Here is a 14,845-nt window from a genome sequence, read left to right as displayed (position 1 = left end):
TTTCTCCAGGCACTTACCAAATTCTATCAGCTTCTCAAAAAGCTCAGTCTCTTCTCTCTCCGTGTTCTGGACATGGAGAGTTGAGGGCAACTCAGTCATTGTCGCTATATTCAAACAAATCACTTGGACTTTAAAAAGCAAATTGGCTAAGACTATGAGTGAGATTCGTTGACAATGAATGAGAAGACTTTAAAATAGGATTGGGGGCTTATGGCAGAGATCAAAGATTTTCATATTTTTGTAATTTTTTTGACACATTCTAGGCTATACCTCTCAAACTACATAGATCTCAGGACCAGAGGTGCCACCTAACATCTCCAGAGAACTTCAAGGACTAGGTAGAAGCAGGGGCTTACTTGTGTGGTCACTCCCTCACTGGTCAATTAACTGACAACTTATTTTCTGTAGACTGCTGAAGGTGAAGGCATGAGATAGGCATGGGTGGCTATAACTTGGACAGCACTAAGAAAAATGCATGTAGACTATAGCACCCATCACATTAGCAAGCTATCTTATATTTCTTAGAAGTCAGTGTTATTCTGCAGTGATAACACAAGAAACTGATTGACAATGGAAGTGCCAAGAGAATTTGTTAAAATGAATAAGGAAGAATTAAGGGAAATTTCAGAGAGACCAGTCTTAAACAATCTGTTCAACATTTTATGCAGAAGGTAAAAAATAATTTAAACTGTTTAGGATGAACATAGATATAGGTCAAATGCAGAAATCAAGCATATTTATATACAATTTTTTGTGCAAACTAATATGCATGATTAAAATGATCTGTAGCTTGGGAATAAGGAGTCATGAACATATTGAAATAGAAGTTTAATAGTTTTGAAGTTTTTGCGCTTTTCTCCCTGTAAAATGGCTTGTACTCCCACAGATACACAACAGTGAAGAAAAAGTTTTCAACTTGACATGGTTTATAAAAGATACTTTTTACAAATATTTCCAGAAAGTTAACAGCTAGTAGTAATACTGTACATGGCAAACATCATCACTTAATTTCTTTTGCTTCCTGCTATTTTCTTTTAGATAAAGACATCTTTCCATTCAACAATTTTTTGTTTGTTTAGGACTAGAAAAAAAAAAGTTTATCCCTTCTCACACTCTAGGGATACTAATTTCTTCATACAAAACTCCTTTAAGAGAGTTTGTCAGTAAAAAGTTTTCTTTTTTTTCCATGTGTCAGGAATCTGTACCAGGGATGAGGAACCTGTGACCTCAAGGTCATATGTGGCCCTCTAGGTCCTCAAGTGTGGCCCTTTGAATCCAAACTTCACAAAACAAATCCCCTTAATAAAAGATTTATTCTGTAAAACTTGGACTCAGTCAAAAGGCTGCACTCAAGGACTTAGAAAGCCACATGTGGCATTGAGGCCACAGTTTTCCCACCCCTACTACAGACCTTTAAAACATCACAGAGCTATATCATACATCTTTAATTTGGATTTGAAGGGATGACAATAAATGGAGCCCAGTGATTCACTTCTAACAGCAAATCACTTACCCTTATTCATATGGATATTCCCTGAACATTCTCCTCCCCAATACTTTAAGCTTTAAAAAAAAAATTTCCCTGATTCCCTTGTAACAGTACAAAATAACTTCAAGGAATTATGTAGCTCTAAGGATTCAGGGGGAAAAAAACCTGCTGTAATTATTTTTATGACCAACTGCTGGCCTATTTTTGCATCCAAATTCATTAGCCTCCCTTAACAGAGTCTAGCATTTTTAATGGCTTTCTCCTTTCTTTTCCCCCAGAAATTCTACATTAAGCAACTTTATTATGAGGTTATCCATAGGCACTGTGGTACCATAAGTAGTTATGAATTAAAACTGATGATAAATTTGTACTAATCTAGGAAACTAAAAGATTAATTATTTTGGATCAGAGTTGAAGAAATAAAAAACTCACTCCTTAGTGGAGCCTTTAAGTCCTGTTTTTAAAGTTATACCCAAATTCCGTGAGAACCAGGATTGTTTCATTTTTTCCTACCTTTATATATCTAGCACAATACCTTACACAGTAAAGCCACTAACTGCTTGATGACTGGGAATGTGGTACACATTATAGGGAAAGCAGAGATTAATAAAAATAATCTCTAAAAGTATACTTGGAGTACTAATACTTCATTTACTCTTCAATCACAAACTGTTAAAAAAACTGAAGAAAAATAATATTTTCTATGAAATACATCATGGCTGCCTTTTGAAATGGTATATACTATCCTCTTCATCAGAAGGAATCACTGTATAAATCAGGGCTGTGTCTAGAAGGCTCTTTCTATAACTTCTCAGGAAGAGCTATTGGACAGTAATTTTTAACCCTCCTCTGATCACAAGTGAAGACAGAATAAATCTTTCCATTCTGATTTACACAAGCTGCTTCTCGGATCCTATTCATTAGCTTATTTGCTTTTTCTTTGACTAGTAAGCAACAAGATTTCCTTTCACTCACCAACTAAGTTACTTTTTAAAAAATTGAGAAAATTAAACATCAAACAAAAATATAAAAGGCAAGCATTTATTTATTTTTTTAAGCAATCAGGGTTAAGTAACTTGCTCAAGGTTACACAGCCAGGTGTTTCTGGGTGTGGTACTGAGTATCTGAGCCGGAATCTGATCCAGGTCATCCAGACACTGGAGCCGGTGCTCTTACCCCCTGAGCCACCTGGCCGCCCCTAAGCAATTGGGGTTAAGTAACTTGCTCAAGGTTACACGGCCAGGTGATTCTGGGTGGGTGCTAAGTGTCTGAGCCCGGGATTCGATCTCCAGGTCTTCTCAACACTGGAGCCGGTGCTCTTACTCGCTGTGCTACCTGGCCGCCCCTAAGGCAAGCATTTCTATCACTGGAAGTAAAGTACTTCAGCATAGAATTATTTCTTTTTATGGACTACCTCATTCTGCTTCTAAGTGTAGAAAGAGGGCAGCTCTGAAAAGGGAGAAGGCAAGAGGTAGCACATTGGGATGAAAGGAAAAAAAATGACCAAAGAGTGATCCAATTCTGTAAATCTAACTCCCAGCCCCATCCTTAGAGAATGAAACTTCCAAATTTCAAACAAATACCTAAGGAGATAAGAGTAAGAGGCTTTTTCAGGTTAGTCAACTGCTTTCTGTAGAGTTTCATGAGTTTGCTAGGCTCTGCTATGCTTTTCAGATTTAAGGAATGGTGATGGTGAATCTTTTTTTTTTTTAAGCAATTGGGGTTAAGTAACTTGCTCAAGGTTACACGGCCAGTTATTTCTGGGTGTGGTGCTAAGTACTGAGCCTGGATTTGAACCCCAGGTCATCCAGACACTGGAGCCGGTGCTCTTACTCACTGAGCCACCTGGCCGTCCCTAGTGATGGTGAATCTTAATAATCTTAAGGGTTCTCTGGAAAAACTTCTCTCAGAAAAGAAAAATTTACCCCTTCTGTCTGAAAGACTAGTAAGTCATTTATTCTGTAGACTGTTTAACAAGCTGAAGAATGTATATTGCTAACCATATAATACAAACAGGGTTAATTTATCCTCATTTCCCAAAATGTGGTGGGGAAAAAAGGCTTAGCAAACATAGTCCATCCTGATTGACCCACAATGCTGGTGGAAGGACTTGGGACCACATCAGAGGTCACAGAAGACTCTTGCAGAATAAAAAGGCACTCATGCTATTATTTTAGGCATGTCCAATTTGTTGTGTTTTTAGTCTTCAGGCAGAGATTGGCAAGATGTACAGAAAGAGATCACTGAGAAGAATGCCATGGGAGGTTTGTGGTGTTTTGAAGCTAAATGCCCCACCCCAAACCACAAAGTGTATGGAAAAGTGAGGCTATTTTAAATTGACAAGTTGACATTTTATATAATGAGAATATTAAAAACAGCAGCAAACAAAACCAATATATCTCATCACCCATAAGTAAAGGGAATTAAAAATGCTAGGCTTATAGATTAACTATAAAACAATTTACAGCCAAAGTATCAACAGGCCAATCAAGAATATATTTATAGCTATATACACACAATATATTAAAGTTATATAAATTATATGTCTATACAAAGGTCTCATGTGTAGCATAAAAAAGCTCCAGTGGTCAATTTTAATAGAAGTTATAGTTTAAAATACTGCTCATTCAGTATATTTTTCTTTCTTTTCAAATAACTATTAATATTCTCCCAAATGAACATTTTCATTGTGGATAGACTGATAGTCTCTAAACTTGTTACAAGAGGTATCACAGAATTATTATTCAGAATTAAATAAAGCCAACTGAATGGGATGTTGGAGCTCATAGAAATTCTAATTTAATTATTCCTCAGTAAACACTTATTTGCTGTCTTAAAAATCAAAAATTTCAAATTATCTCTACAGAAGCACCATTGGATGTTGTGTATGTCTAATGATCACATTTAAATTTAGTTTGATTTGCAAACATTTTCAAAACTTACAGTGTTCCTCAAGCTGCAACAGAAGGTGACAGATGATGTGAAGTTTAGTGAACAAAATCTACTGTTTCACTACAGTATGAGGTGAGTTCTCCCTTCAGATTGTTGGATATATCCAAGTCCAAAAAACATGCTAGTGGGCTTTAAATAATCTGCAAACACTTTTTAAACTCAACAAATGATTCAGGATACACATAAATTTGGTATTATGGTACCCAAACAATCTCTCCTGCTGCAATAATGTCAAGCTAATGAATTTTGAGAAATGATAAATTTTAATCAATCAAATAGATCTACACATGCAAGGTGCATAGCAGGGACAGGTTGTAAAATTCAAACAAAAAATTATGGAGAATTTTTTGTTTATAATGTCAAAAGTGATTCTACAAATGTGTATAAAGCAATTCAATTCTGATAATCAAATTTTAAAAGCCATTACAACGTCTGAATCTTTTTTCAACTTTATATGATAAAAAATAGGTCACAAAAGTTTCCAATATCAAAACAATTTTCTGTGTTAATTGCTTAATGTCACATTTTCACTTCATAACATCATGTAAATCATTTATGTCAGATTCAAACAGAAAAGGGGGACAACAGACCATACATAATCCCTGCAGGCCACATATTGACTTGGAAAGCCACAGGCATTATCGACTTTCTATTGCATTTTTATTTATTTTGTTAAATATTTCCCAATCACATTTTAATCTAGTTCGGATCACTCTGATGTAGATAACCACCTTGTGGTCAGCAAACATTTCCACATACTGTTTATAACTCTTGAGTTGCAGAACAGCCCTGTGGAAAGCGTGCTGTGGGCGGCTTTGAGCATCGTGAGGCCCCAGGCTCACATTCTGCCTCTGTCACTGCCTGTTTGGCTTGGACAGGACATTTCCTCTGTGCCTCACCTCTCTCCTCTGTGAAGTACGCCACCCACACTAGATGGCCTCTAAGGTCCCTGACAGCTCCAATTCTAGGATTCTAAATACTGATGGTTGCAAATTAATATTTGTTGTTTTTTTTTTAAAACCTTCTGGTTAAACTCCTAATAGTGAAAAAAAGCATTATTTAGAGATGTGTCAAAGTTTAAAAGGAAAAAATTTTGTTAAAAAACTCAAGATTAAAATAAAACTCAACCACAAACACATACAAACATACTTATCACACCAGCTTTGATGACTATGCAGCTGTCACAAATGCGACATCACTGATTTTTGTCACAGTCCAGGTTATCTGTCACTACTGTGACCTCACTTCTCCCAATCTCTATTAGCACTCCCCCTAAACCCCTTTAACATAGTTAAAAAAAGGTAAAATCTACAGTTAGTGGCAGAATCTTCACAGTAACTTGTTAAAGTGATATTGTAGATAGCATCAGTCAACTGGACCTTGGAAAATTAATTTCACAAAGTTCTGTTCCCCAACAAGCTGTGTGGCACAAAAAGGGCAGGCAGCATGAAATGCGTGCGTGCCATGAGGCAATGGGATCAGGGACCAGTACTTTGCAGATTTCTCTGAACACACGTGTCCACAAGGGGTAAAAGCGTGGGTCGGGGGTCCAGCATCAACATAGAATCCTGCCTCACAGCCAAGCCAAAGGGGCACGTATGGCCCAACAGTTCTGCACATTGGGCACTCCCTCTCGTTGGCTTCAGTATCACTTCGGTGCCCCCAGTTGTGATGGCCGTGCACATGACCACAGCTGAGGTATGCCCACGGCTGCTTCTCTTCTACCACATCTTTCTGATTGATGCTGGGAAATGCCAATGTGTTCAGTCCAACAGGGCATTGTGGTCGGGCAGCGTTGATCTCCTGTCGAAGAGCTTCAATGTGCTTTTGAGTTGGAGCGTGAAAGAGACCATCAGCCGTTCTCCACAGAAGGGTTGCTCCACAGAGATCAATGAGGGAGCCATCCTGTAGGATGTTGGTCTCATTTTCAACCTATAATGAGGAAAAGAAGAAAAAGCTGCAAAATACCGTCAGTGGTAGAATGTTAAGAGTAAAACTCTAACATTCTTCTTACTGAAAAACATAGAGGAAAACACTTTTGGAAGTAATAAGGATAAAATTTCAATGGAGAACAAATCTCTTTAGAATTTTTTTTTCCCTTACATCATGGGACACTTTCTAATTCATTATAAGAAGGAAATTTTCTAACAACAGACATATCATATGCCAGGCATTATGCTGAGCACTGGGGATACAAATAAAGGTAAAAAACAAGTCCCTGTCTTCAAGAAGCTAATGTTGTAATGGGGAAGACAACCACATACAGTGTAATTAGAAGGTAATCAATCTCAAAGGGAAGGCATGAGCAGGGGAGGGGAGTTGAGAAGCAATTGGGAAAAAGCTCCTGCAGAAGCAGGGATTAAAACTGAGTCCCAAAGGAAGCCAGGAAAGTCACAAAGTAAAGGTGTGGAAGGAGAACATTTAAGATGTGGACAATGGTCAGCAAAAAGGTACAAAGTTGGGAGACTAGAGCATTATGTTCAAGGCACAACAAATAAGCCAACTGAGCTAAATCACAGAGTTCACGGAAGGGAGAGAAGTCTAAGAAGACTGAAAAGTAGGGCTTTATATTTGATCTTGGAGGTATGAGGAATCCATTGGACTACAAAAAGTTGGGAGGGAGTTGCTATGTTCAGACCTGCTCTTAATTACTCTGGCAGCTGAGTGGAAGATGGATTCAAAATAAAAAGATTATTTTTACATACAACTATTCATTAACAATCTTCATTCTGGAAATAGCCAGAGAACAAACCCATCCCTTATTTCAGCTATGCTGGCCTGAAGCACAAAGTTAGATAAATGAGTGGCAATGCCAGAAATCATCAAATAGTCAAAATTTATTTAATTATTCAAGCAACAAATATTTACTATGCACCTGTTATGCATAAGGCATTGTGCAAGATTCTGTGTGGGGTACAAAGTTGAGTAAGAGATGGCTTCCTCTGTTTAAGGCATTTAAGATTTTGTAGGGGAGTTAAGACAGATTTCTAGACATACATAATAAAGGAAGTATGTGATAAGTGCCACAGGAAAGAAAAATAAAGAGGAATCCTATTCTGCTTCCTTCTTTGCTGACACAGCTCCCCATCCTTAAAAAACTCTCATAAGAGTCTACCTTGCCCGACAGCAACTGTTTTCTATATCCTCAGTTGAACACCTTGAAAAACTAATATATACCTAATCTATGCCACTACTTCCATTGTCACTGACTTCTAATACTCTTAGGATCTGACTTTCATCCTCAATATTTAACTGATCTGCTCCAACCAAAATTACCAGCAAACTCTTAACTGCCGACTCTAATGACCTGTTCTCAATTCTTATCCTTCTCGAACTCCCTGCGACGTGTCAATGCTGACCACCTCCTCTGGAATACTGTCTCCTCTTTGGATTTTTGTGACCATGCTTTCTCTTGGTTCTCCTAACTGTTTGACTGTTCCTCATTCTCCTTTGCTGATTCCTCAATCATGTTACATCCACTACTGTGGGTTCCCCAAAGTTTCCGTTCTGGGTCCCTCTAGTCTCCTCATTGGTGATCACATCAGTTTTCAAGGGGTCAATTATCATCTCAGTGCCATGATAGCTAGAGCTACATGTATATTCTGCTCTAGTGTCTCTCTGATGGCCTTTGCTTCTGCGTCACCAAATGCCTGAGACTGAAGAAAAGAAACCGTTTTCTACCCCAAAGAGTAATGCCAAATGGTCACCTGCCCAAAAAGAATTTATAGAAGAACTTTAAAAAGACTTTAAAAACAAGATGATTATGGAAAACAAGTCAACCAATTAGAAAAGGAGAACCAGAATCTTAAGGAAGGAAGACAATGACACCTTGAAAATTAGAATTGAGCAAGTGGAAGCCAGCAAAGTTATGAGAGATCAAGAAATAATTAAACAAAATACAAAGAATGAAAAAACAGAAGAGAAAGTGAAACATCTTATAAAAAAACAACTTATCTGGAGAACAGATCAAAAAGAGAAAACAAGAATAATCAGACTACCTGAAAGCTATGATAAAAAAAAAAGAATCTTGATGCAATAACACAAAAAATAATTTAAAGAAAACTGTCCTGAAGCATAAGGACAGGGGAGAAAGGAGAAATTAAAAAAAAAAAATACATTGATTGGGCAGCTAGGTAGCACAGTGAATAGAGCACCAGCCCTGAAGTCAAGAGGACCTGAGTTCAAATCCTGCCTCAGATACTTAACACTTACTAGCTGTGTGCCCTTGGGCAAGTCACTTAACCCCAAATGCCCTGCCTTCCCCCCTCCAAAAAGACAAAAAAACCATCAGTCATCATTTGAAAGAGTCCTTAGGAAAACTCAGTATTATACTTAAATACTGAAACACCCAGCTCAAAGATAAAATATTAAGAGATACAAGGAAAAAATGATTTAAATATGACAGTGCCACACTTAAAATTCCAAAAGATCTAGCAGTGGAGACACTAAAAGGACCGCCCGCAGGTCTTGGAACACTATATATCGGGGAGCAAAAGAACTGGGGTTCCAGTCAAAAATATCATACCCAGCAAAGTTTAGCACAATCCCAAATGAAAACAAAATGGACATGTGATCAACTGTCAGACTTTCAGGACTTTGTTAAAAAATAAAAATCTGAACTTAAAAGAAGATCTGACATACAAGAGCCAAGAGAAACATAAGTACATACCAAAGACTGATTACAAGGGATTCAATGAGGACAGGATATTTACCTTTTATGTATGCAAAATGTAAAACATATATCTAAGATTGTCATTAGCAATCAAGTAGTTTGTAAGAAAGACTGGGGTAGACCTGAGTATGATATGACTTTAAAATGTAAAACCATCTAGGAACAATTAAAAAGAATAATTTATCTTATACAAATAAGGTGTGAGAGGAAGAACCAACACAGAGGAATTAGACAGGGGTAGAGGGCTGTTAGTTCTTGTAACCTACTTTCACAGGGAATGAATTCAAGAATATATATATATATATATATATATATGTATGTATGTATGTATGTATATATGTATATACATGTTTGAGTGTGTATGCATATAAAAATAAAAGAGTATAAAAATATTTTAAATTCAGAAAAAATAAAATGGTAAGGGGGCAGGGAGGGATCTTTGGAGGAGAGGGTAAGGGAATACCTTAAATAGGGATAGAGAAGAGCATTTAGACTTTGGGGAATGGGAGGATATGGAGGAATCCTGGGGTGGGGTGGGGAAGCTAAGTAACAGGCAGGCAAGGTACTGGGTAGAAGTAAAATAGAGGAGTTAGGACAGACAGTAAATAAGAGATATGCACAAGCATAAAAGCAAAGATCAGGTGTAAAATGTCTCAGGGAAAGTACACGTCTATATATGCACATATATATCTATACATAAAAATACATCCACACTTAATTGTCACCTTTGGGAGGGAGAACAAAGTAAAAAATGCACAGCAGACAACAAAAGAAAACTTACAAGGAAGCAAAGAAAAGATGGACAGCTCTCAATACAACATGTAGGATTTATCATACAGGCTTTCTTGAAATGAAAATTTATTGCTATATATTTTGAATTTTCTCATGTTCTGCTGTACACATGACATGCTTCCCCCCACCTTTTCTTACTTTGTACTTAAGTTTCAATATTTAAGTTTATGATATCTTTCTTTTTCTTTTCTCTGAGTTCTAGTATTTGAATCTAAAATAAAAAAAAATAAAATTGTTGAGATAAAAAAAAAAACTTCCTTAGCTGCAAAGTCTCTAAGGAAAACAGAGCTTGGACACAAATTCAGCAAAAATTCCTGGAATGGGGGGGGGGCAAAAATTATTTCATAAATGAAATGAGGGCTAAAGGAAACAATTAGAAAAGAAACTAGAGCTATGGAAGAAAGAATTAGAAAGAGAACAGCTCAGCCCAAGGAACAAAACCTTACCCAAGAAACAGATTTTTTGAAAACTGAACAGACCTAACAGAATTTAAGAGCTCTATGAGACAACAAAAAATTAAAAAGAAAAAAAAAACTGGAAAAAATGGAAGTGCAAAGTATTTCATATCAAAAACAAATGACCTGAAAAACAGATTGAGAAAAGATGACATAAGAATCATTGGATTATGGGAAAGTCATGAATAACAACAACACAAAGAGCCTAGACTTCATATTTCAAGACATCAAGAAACAAAAGTGCCCAGATCTTTAGAACCAGAGGTCACAGGGAAAATGTAAAGAATCCACTAGTCGGGGGCGGCCAGGTAGCACAGCAAGTAAGAGCACCGGCTCCAGTGTTGAGAACACCTGGAGATCGAATCCCGGGCTCAGACACTTAGCACCTACCCAGAAACACCTGGCTGTGTAACCTTGAGCAAGTTACTTAACCCCAATTGCTTAGGGGCGGCCAGGTGGCTCAGCGAGTAAGAGCACCGGCTCCAGTGTCAGGATGACCTGGATCAAATCCGGGCTCAGATACTCAGCACCACACCCAGAAATAACTGGCCGTGTAACCTTGAGCAAGTTACTTAACCCCGATTGCTTTAAAAAAAAAAAAAAAAGAATCCACTAGTCACTCTCCTCTCCTAAAGAAACTCCAAGATAAAAATGTCCCAGGAATGTTATACTCAAAAGTCAGAGTTCCAGATCAAAGAAAAAATATCACAAGCAGTCAAGCCAGCAAGAAGGAATTCAAGGACTGACCAACCAGAGTTAGGCTCACACAATTTAGAAGCCATGCCTCTAAAGGAGTGGATAACTTAGAATACAATAATCCAGAAGGCTGACAATATAGACCTGTAACCAAGAATAATATACCCAGCAAAACTAAGTAATAATCCTATCAGGGAAAATGGATTTTTAATGAAATAGAGGACTTCCAATCATTCACAATCAAAAGGCTAAAGCTGTGCAGAAACTGTGAAATAAAAATACAAGAATCAAGAGAAACATAAAAAGATGATGATGATTTGTGATGAAGAATTGTTGGCAGTGCTAGAGGAGTACTACTCTGCCTTATCATCACTTTCTTGTATTAGTAAGTCCACTGTGAACTTCAAAGAGCTGGCACCACCTACCCTAGGACCATCCAGATAATCACTGAGAGCTGAAACACAATCCTTTCAAAGAGAGGGGGATGAATAAAACCTGGGATTTGGGGCTTTTGGTCTCCATGTTTTGTTTTCTTTTTCCTTTATGGTCACAACTTTGGGGCGGTGTAATGGTAATGGGGATTTGAAGATCTTCCCTGCCCCTTAATAGGCCTAAGGGAGTTTGAAGACCTTCCCTGCTTTGAAAATAAACTCTGTCATCTAATATCTGAATGTAGTCACATGGAACCTATGGTGGAAGGAGTTTGCTGAAAGGTAGAGCAGAGCCACAGGAAGCCAGGAGTCAGAGCTAGACAGACGGTGGGAGAGAGAGGTCACTCTGGCAAGGAGTTAGTCAGGTTTGTGAGTAAATACTGATCTTGTATTTGTTTGTTGGAAGGCTAAAGGATGCTGTGACTCTGTGTTGCTATGGCTTATTAACTTCTTTGTTACTATGATGGAATTAGCTTACTGGTTTTGGGATTTGGTTTTCTGGTATCTGAATAAATGTTTTGGTTCTATCCTCTATATAGAGAAAATAGTCTGCTATATTTTGTGATCAAGCACCATGGGGGAATATTTATAGTCACAGTCAGTATATTTATCATGATCGTGGGCACTGTAAATATTGCAATGGCATCCACTTACAGATGGTTGATTCTGGTCATTACTTCCTTTTCACCTAAGACCATACCTATCCACCTGGAATCAGGGTCCTTCAGATGCATCTCATCTCCCAATCAAGGCACTTGTGCTGTTGACCAGACACATTTTTATACTGAGAGAAGGGAGAGGTCACTTCTACCCATGTTAAGTATAAGGTTCCTTATGTTTTTTTATGCTATAGTCAAGTAAATCTCTTTTGTTAGCTTTTTTTTTTGATGGAGGAAGGCAAGGCAATTGGGGTTAAGTGACTTGCCCAAGGTCACACAACTAGTTAAGTGTCAAGTATCTGAGGCCAGGTTTGAACTCAGGTCCTTCTGACTTCAGGGCCAGTGTTCTATTCACTGTGCCACCTAGCTGTGCCTCTGTTAATTTTTTTAAAAGCATATGTAAAAAAATGTATCTCTCTCTCTCTCTCTCTATATATATATATATACATACACACACTTCTTATTTGGGGAAATTCATATAATCTACACTGGCTGAATAGAGTTCATGCATGTTGGGGCTAAATTATAGATAATCTTGAAGGCAAGGCTGTTGTTTAAGTTTAAAATAATAGGTTTTAGGAGTACAAGGGGTTTTTGATATAATGTAGTTGTACTCCCTTGTTTTACAGATTAAGAAACTCAAGTCCAAAGATGTCACTTAAATGATCTGCTTAAGGCCACCCAGGTAGAGATTAGCTGTCATATCTCACCCAGTCTTCAATGGTCCTAGGTCCTAAATTCACCCTCTACTATCTCTTTTCCATGACTTCATACTGGTAAGTAAAAGGAATGGTGATGGTAGGGACGGAGTTCAGGGGGTATTGACTGGGGAACAATTGAAGATTTTTGAGTAGGAGAGTGAAATGATTAACATGGTATTTTAGGAAGATAATTTAGGAAGATGGTGTATAAGATGACCCTGCAGGAGGTCTAAAGGCAGTTTTAGTCAATAGCACAGGTCCAAAGACAGAAGGGTCTGAATTAAGTGGTGCTAGTGGGCTAACACAGCACAAACATTGGTTTTAGCCTGAAGATGCTTAGACATAAGATAAAAGAAAGTAAAGGTCCCATTACCATGAAGCTTAGAGTGCCTTTCCTCTGAGATTACTTCCAATTTCATTTTATATGTACCCAGATAAACTCCTTGAGGGCAAGGGCTGGTTTTGACTTTCTTCATATTGCTAGCACTAAGCAAAGTGCCTGACACATAATCGTTTAATAAATGTTGGTTGACTTAGTAAAAATGGAATATATAAGTGCTTAAAAAAAGAACCTAGTTAAAGAAGAAACAAATTCATTGGTATCATGACTTTAAAGTCTTTGTGAAGAAGATGAGGCTTGAGACAGATTTTGTTTGAAGGAAGAACCTGGAATCAGGAATCAGTCCTCCTAAGACTCCCAACAGCCCCGGCAGCCACCATGAAAGGAGCCACACTTGGAGAAATGGCCTGTCCTCTCAGCCACAACTGCTGACCAACCGTCCCTGTCTGGCAGGTTAAGTCCAAGAGCTCTGGGAACAATGTATTTCCATCTCCTTTTCTACTGCACACTAAGGGCCACTGGGTTTTTCTATCAGACTTGCTGCTAGCTAGACCGAGAACTCCTTGACTATAGGGACTGTCTTGCTTTTCTGCTTGTATCTCTAGCACTTTGCACAAAGTGAATGTTTAATAAAGGATTTTCATTCATTCATTCATTCAGAAACTTTAGTTTATTCTTTTATCTCATATGGAAATTCATTACTTTAAAATGTTCATATAAATATAAATGAAAGTTACATTACATATATCTATATGCGCACATATACATATGTGTCTACATACACACATTCATATACATATGCACACATATATCTTTTCTGACTCTGGGCAAGAAAGAGTCTCTAACTACTATAGTTCTGCTGTATGAAAAAAGAAAAATGACAAACCTATTTGACGATCATTAAGAAATGAAACCTGATACATCTGAGGGTTGGAAGGTACCTCGGAGTTCATATCTGTACAATGAACCCGCCTACATTATCCTTAGCAAGTGGTTATCCCGTTTCTGTCAGTAGACCTTTAGAACAGGGGAACTCCCTCTGGAGGTAGACCATTCTGCTTCTGGACAATATCATTAGAATTTCTTCCCTCATATCAAACTGAAAGCTGCCTCTTTAATGTATGCTCATGCTCCTGGTTCTGCCCTCTAGGACCAAACAGAAAAAGCCCTTCAAATATCTGGCAGTTAAGTGACAGTTAGCAAGTCCCCTTAAGTATTCTAATCTTCAAGCTAAGTATCCTCAATTCCATCAACTGAACCAGTTTTGGATTACTTTCCCCATCTTGGTTGGTCTCCTCTGAATATGTTCCAGCATGTCATGTCTTTCCAAAAATGTGGCACTCAGAACTGCGCACAGTATTCTAGAAGTGATGTGACCAGGTAAAAGTACAGTGATTTAAGCCATTCTGATTCTGGACACTTTTCCTTCCTTAATGCAGTTAACAAGGGCCAATATATCTTTAAGGGAACAGATGCAAGTATTGGTACAAATTCATGTAAAACACTTCCCCCCTCCCATACAAGAGATTTTATGCCTCAGCATCTGTAAAAGAAACGTGAATTTTACACTAAGAAAGAATACATTGTAGTGGGCAATATTTGTCTAAGAGAAGAGAAAACACCTCAGCAATTCTGCATAGTTCAAAATTTCTTTTTTT

At 37.7% G+C, this 14,845-nt stretch overlaps 1 protein-coding gene across 1 annotated transcript in view; it reads right to left on the bottom strand.

The window, feature by feature from the left end:
- Positions 1-815: 815 nt before the first annotated feature.
- PELI2 (pellino E3 ubiquitin protein ligase family member 2) overlaps positions 816-14,845 on the bottom strand; it is a 144,961-nt gene continuing 130,931 nt past the window's right edge. Inside the window, exon 6 of the mRNA XM_069092259.1 lies at positions 816-6,373. Within this exon, the coding sequence (XP_068948360.1) occupies positions 5,807-6,373 (567 nt within the window). The 3' untranslated portion in view covers positions 816-5,806. The remainder of the gene's footprint in view (positions 6,374-14,845) is intronic.

This window comes from Petaurus breviceps, unplaced genomic scaffold (assembly GCF_028583685.1).
Source record: "Petaurus breviceps papuanus isolate PSGF00001 unplaced genomic scaffold, PetGlider_PUasm1.0 189, whole genome shotgun sequence".
NCBI classification, from domain to species: domain Eukaryota; kingdom Metazoa; phylum Chordata; class Mammalia; order Diprotodontia; family Petauridae; genus Petaurus; species Petaurus breviceps.
The sequence above is the reverse complement of the archived record's forward strand: the minus strand, read 5'-3'. Positions and strand labels throughout refer to the sequence as shown.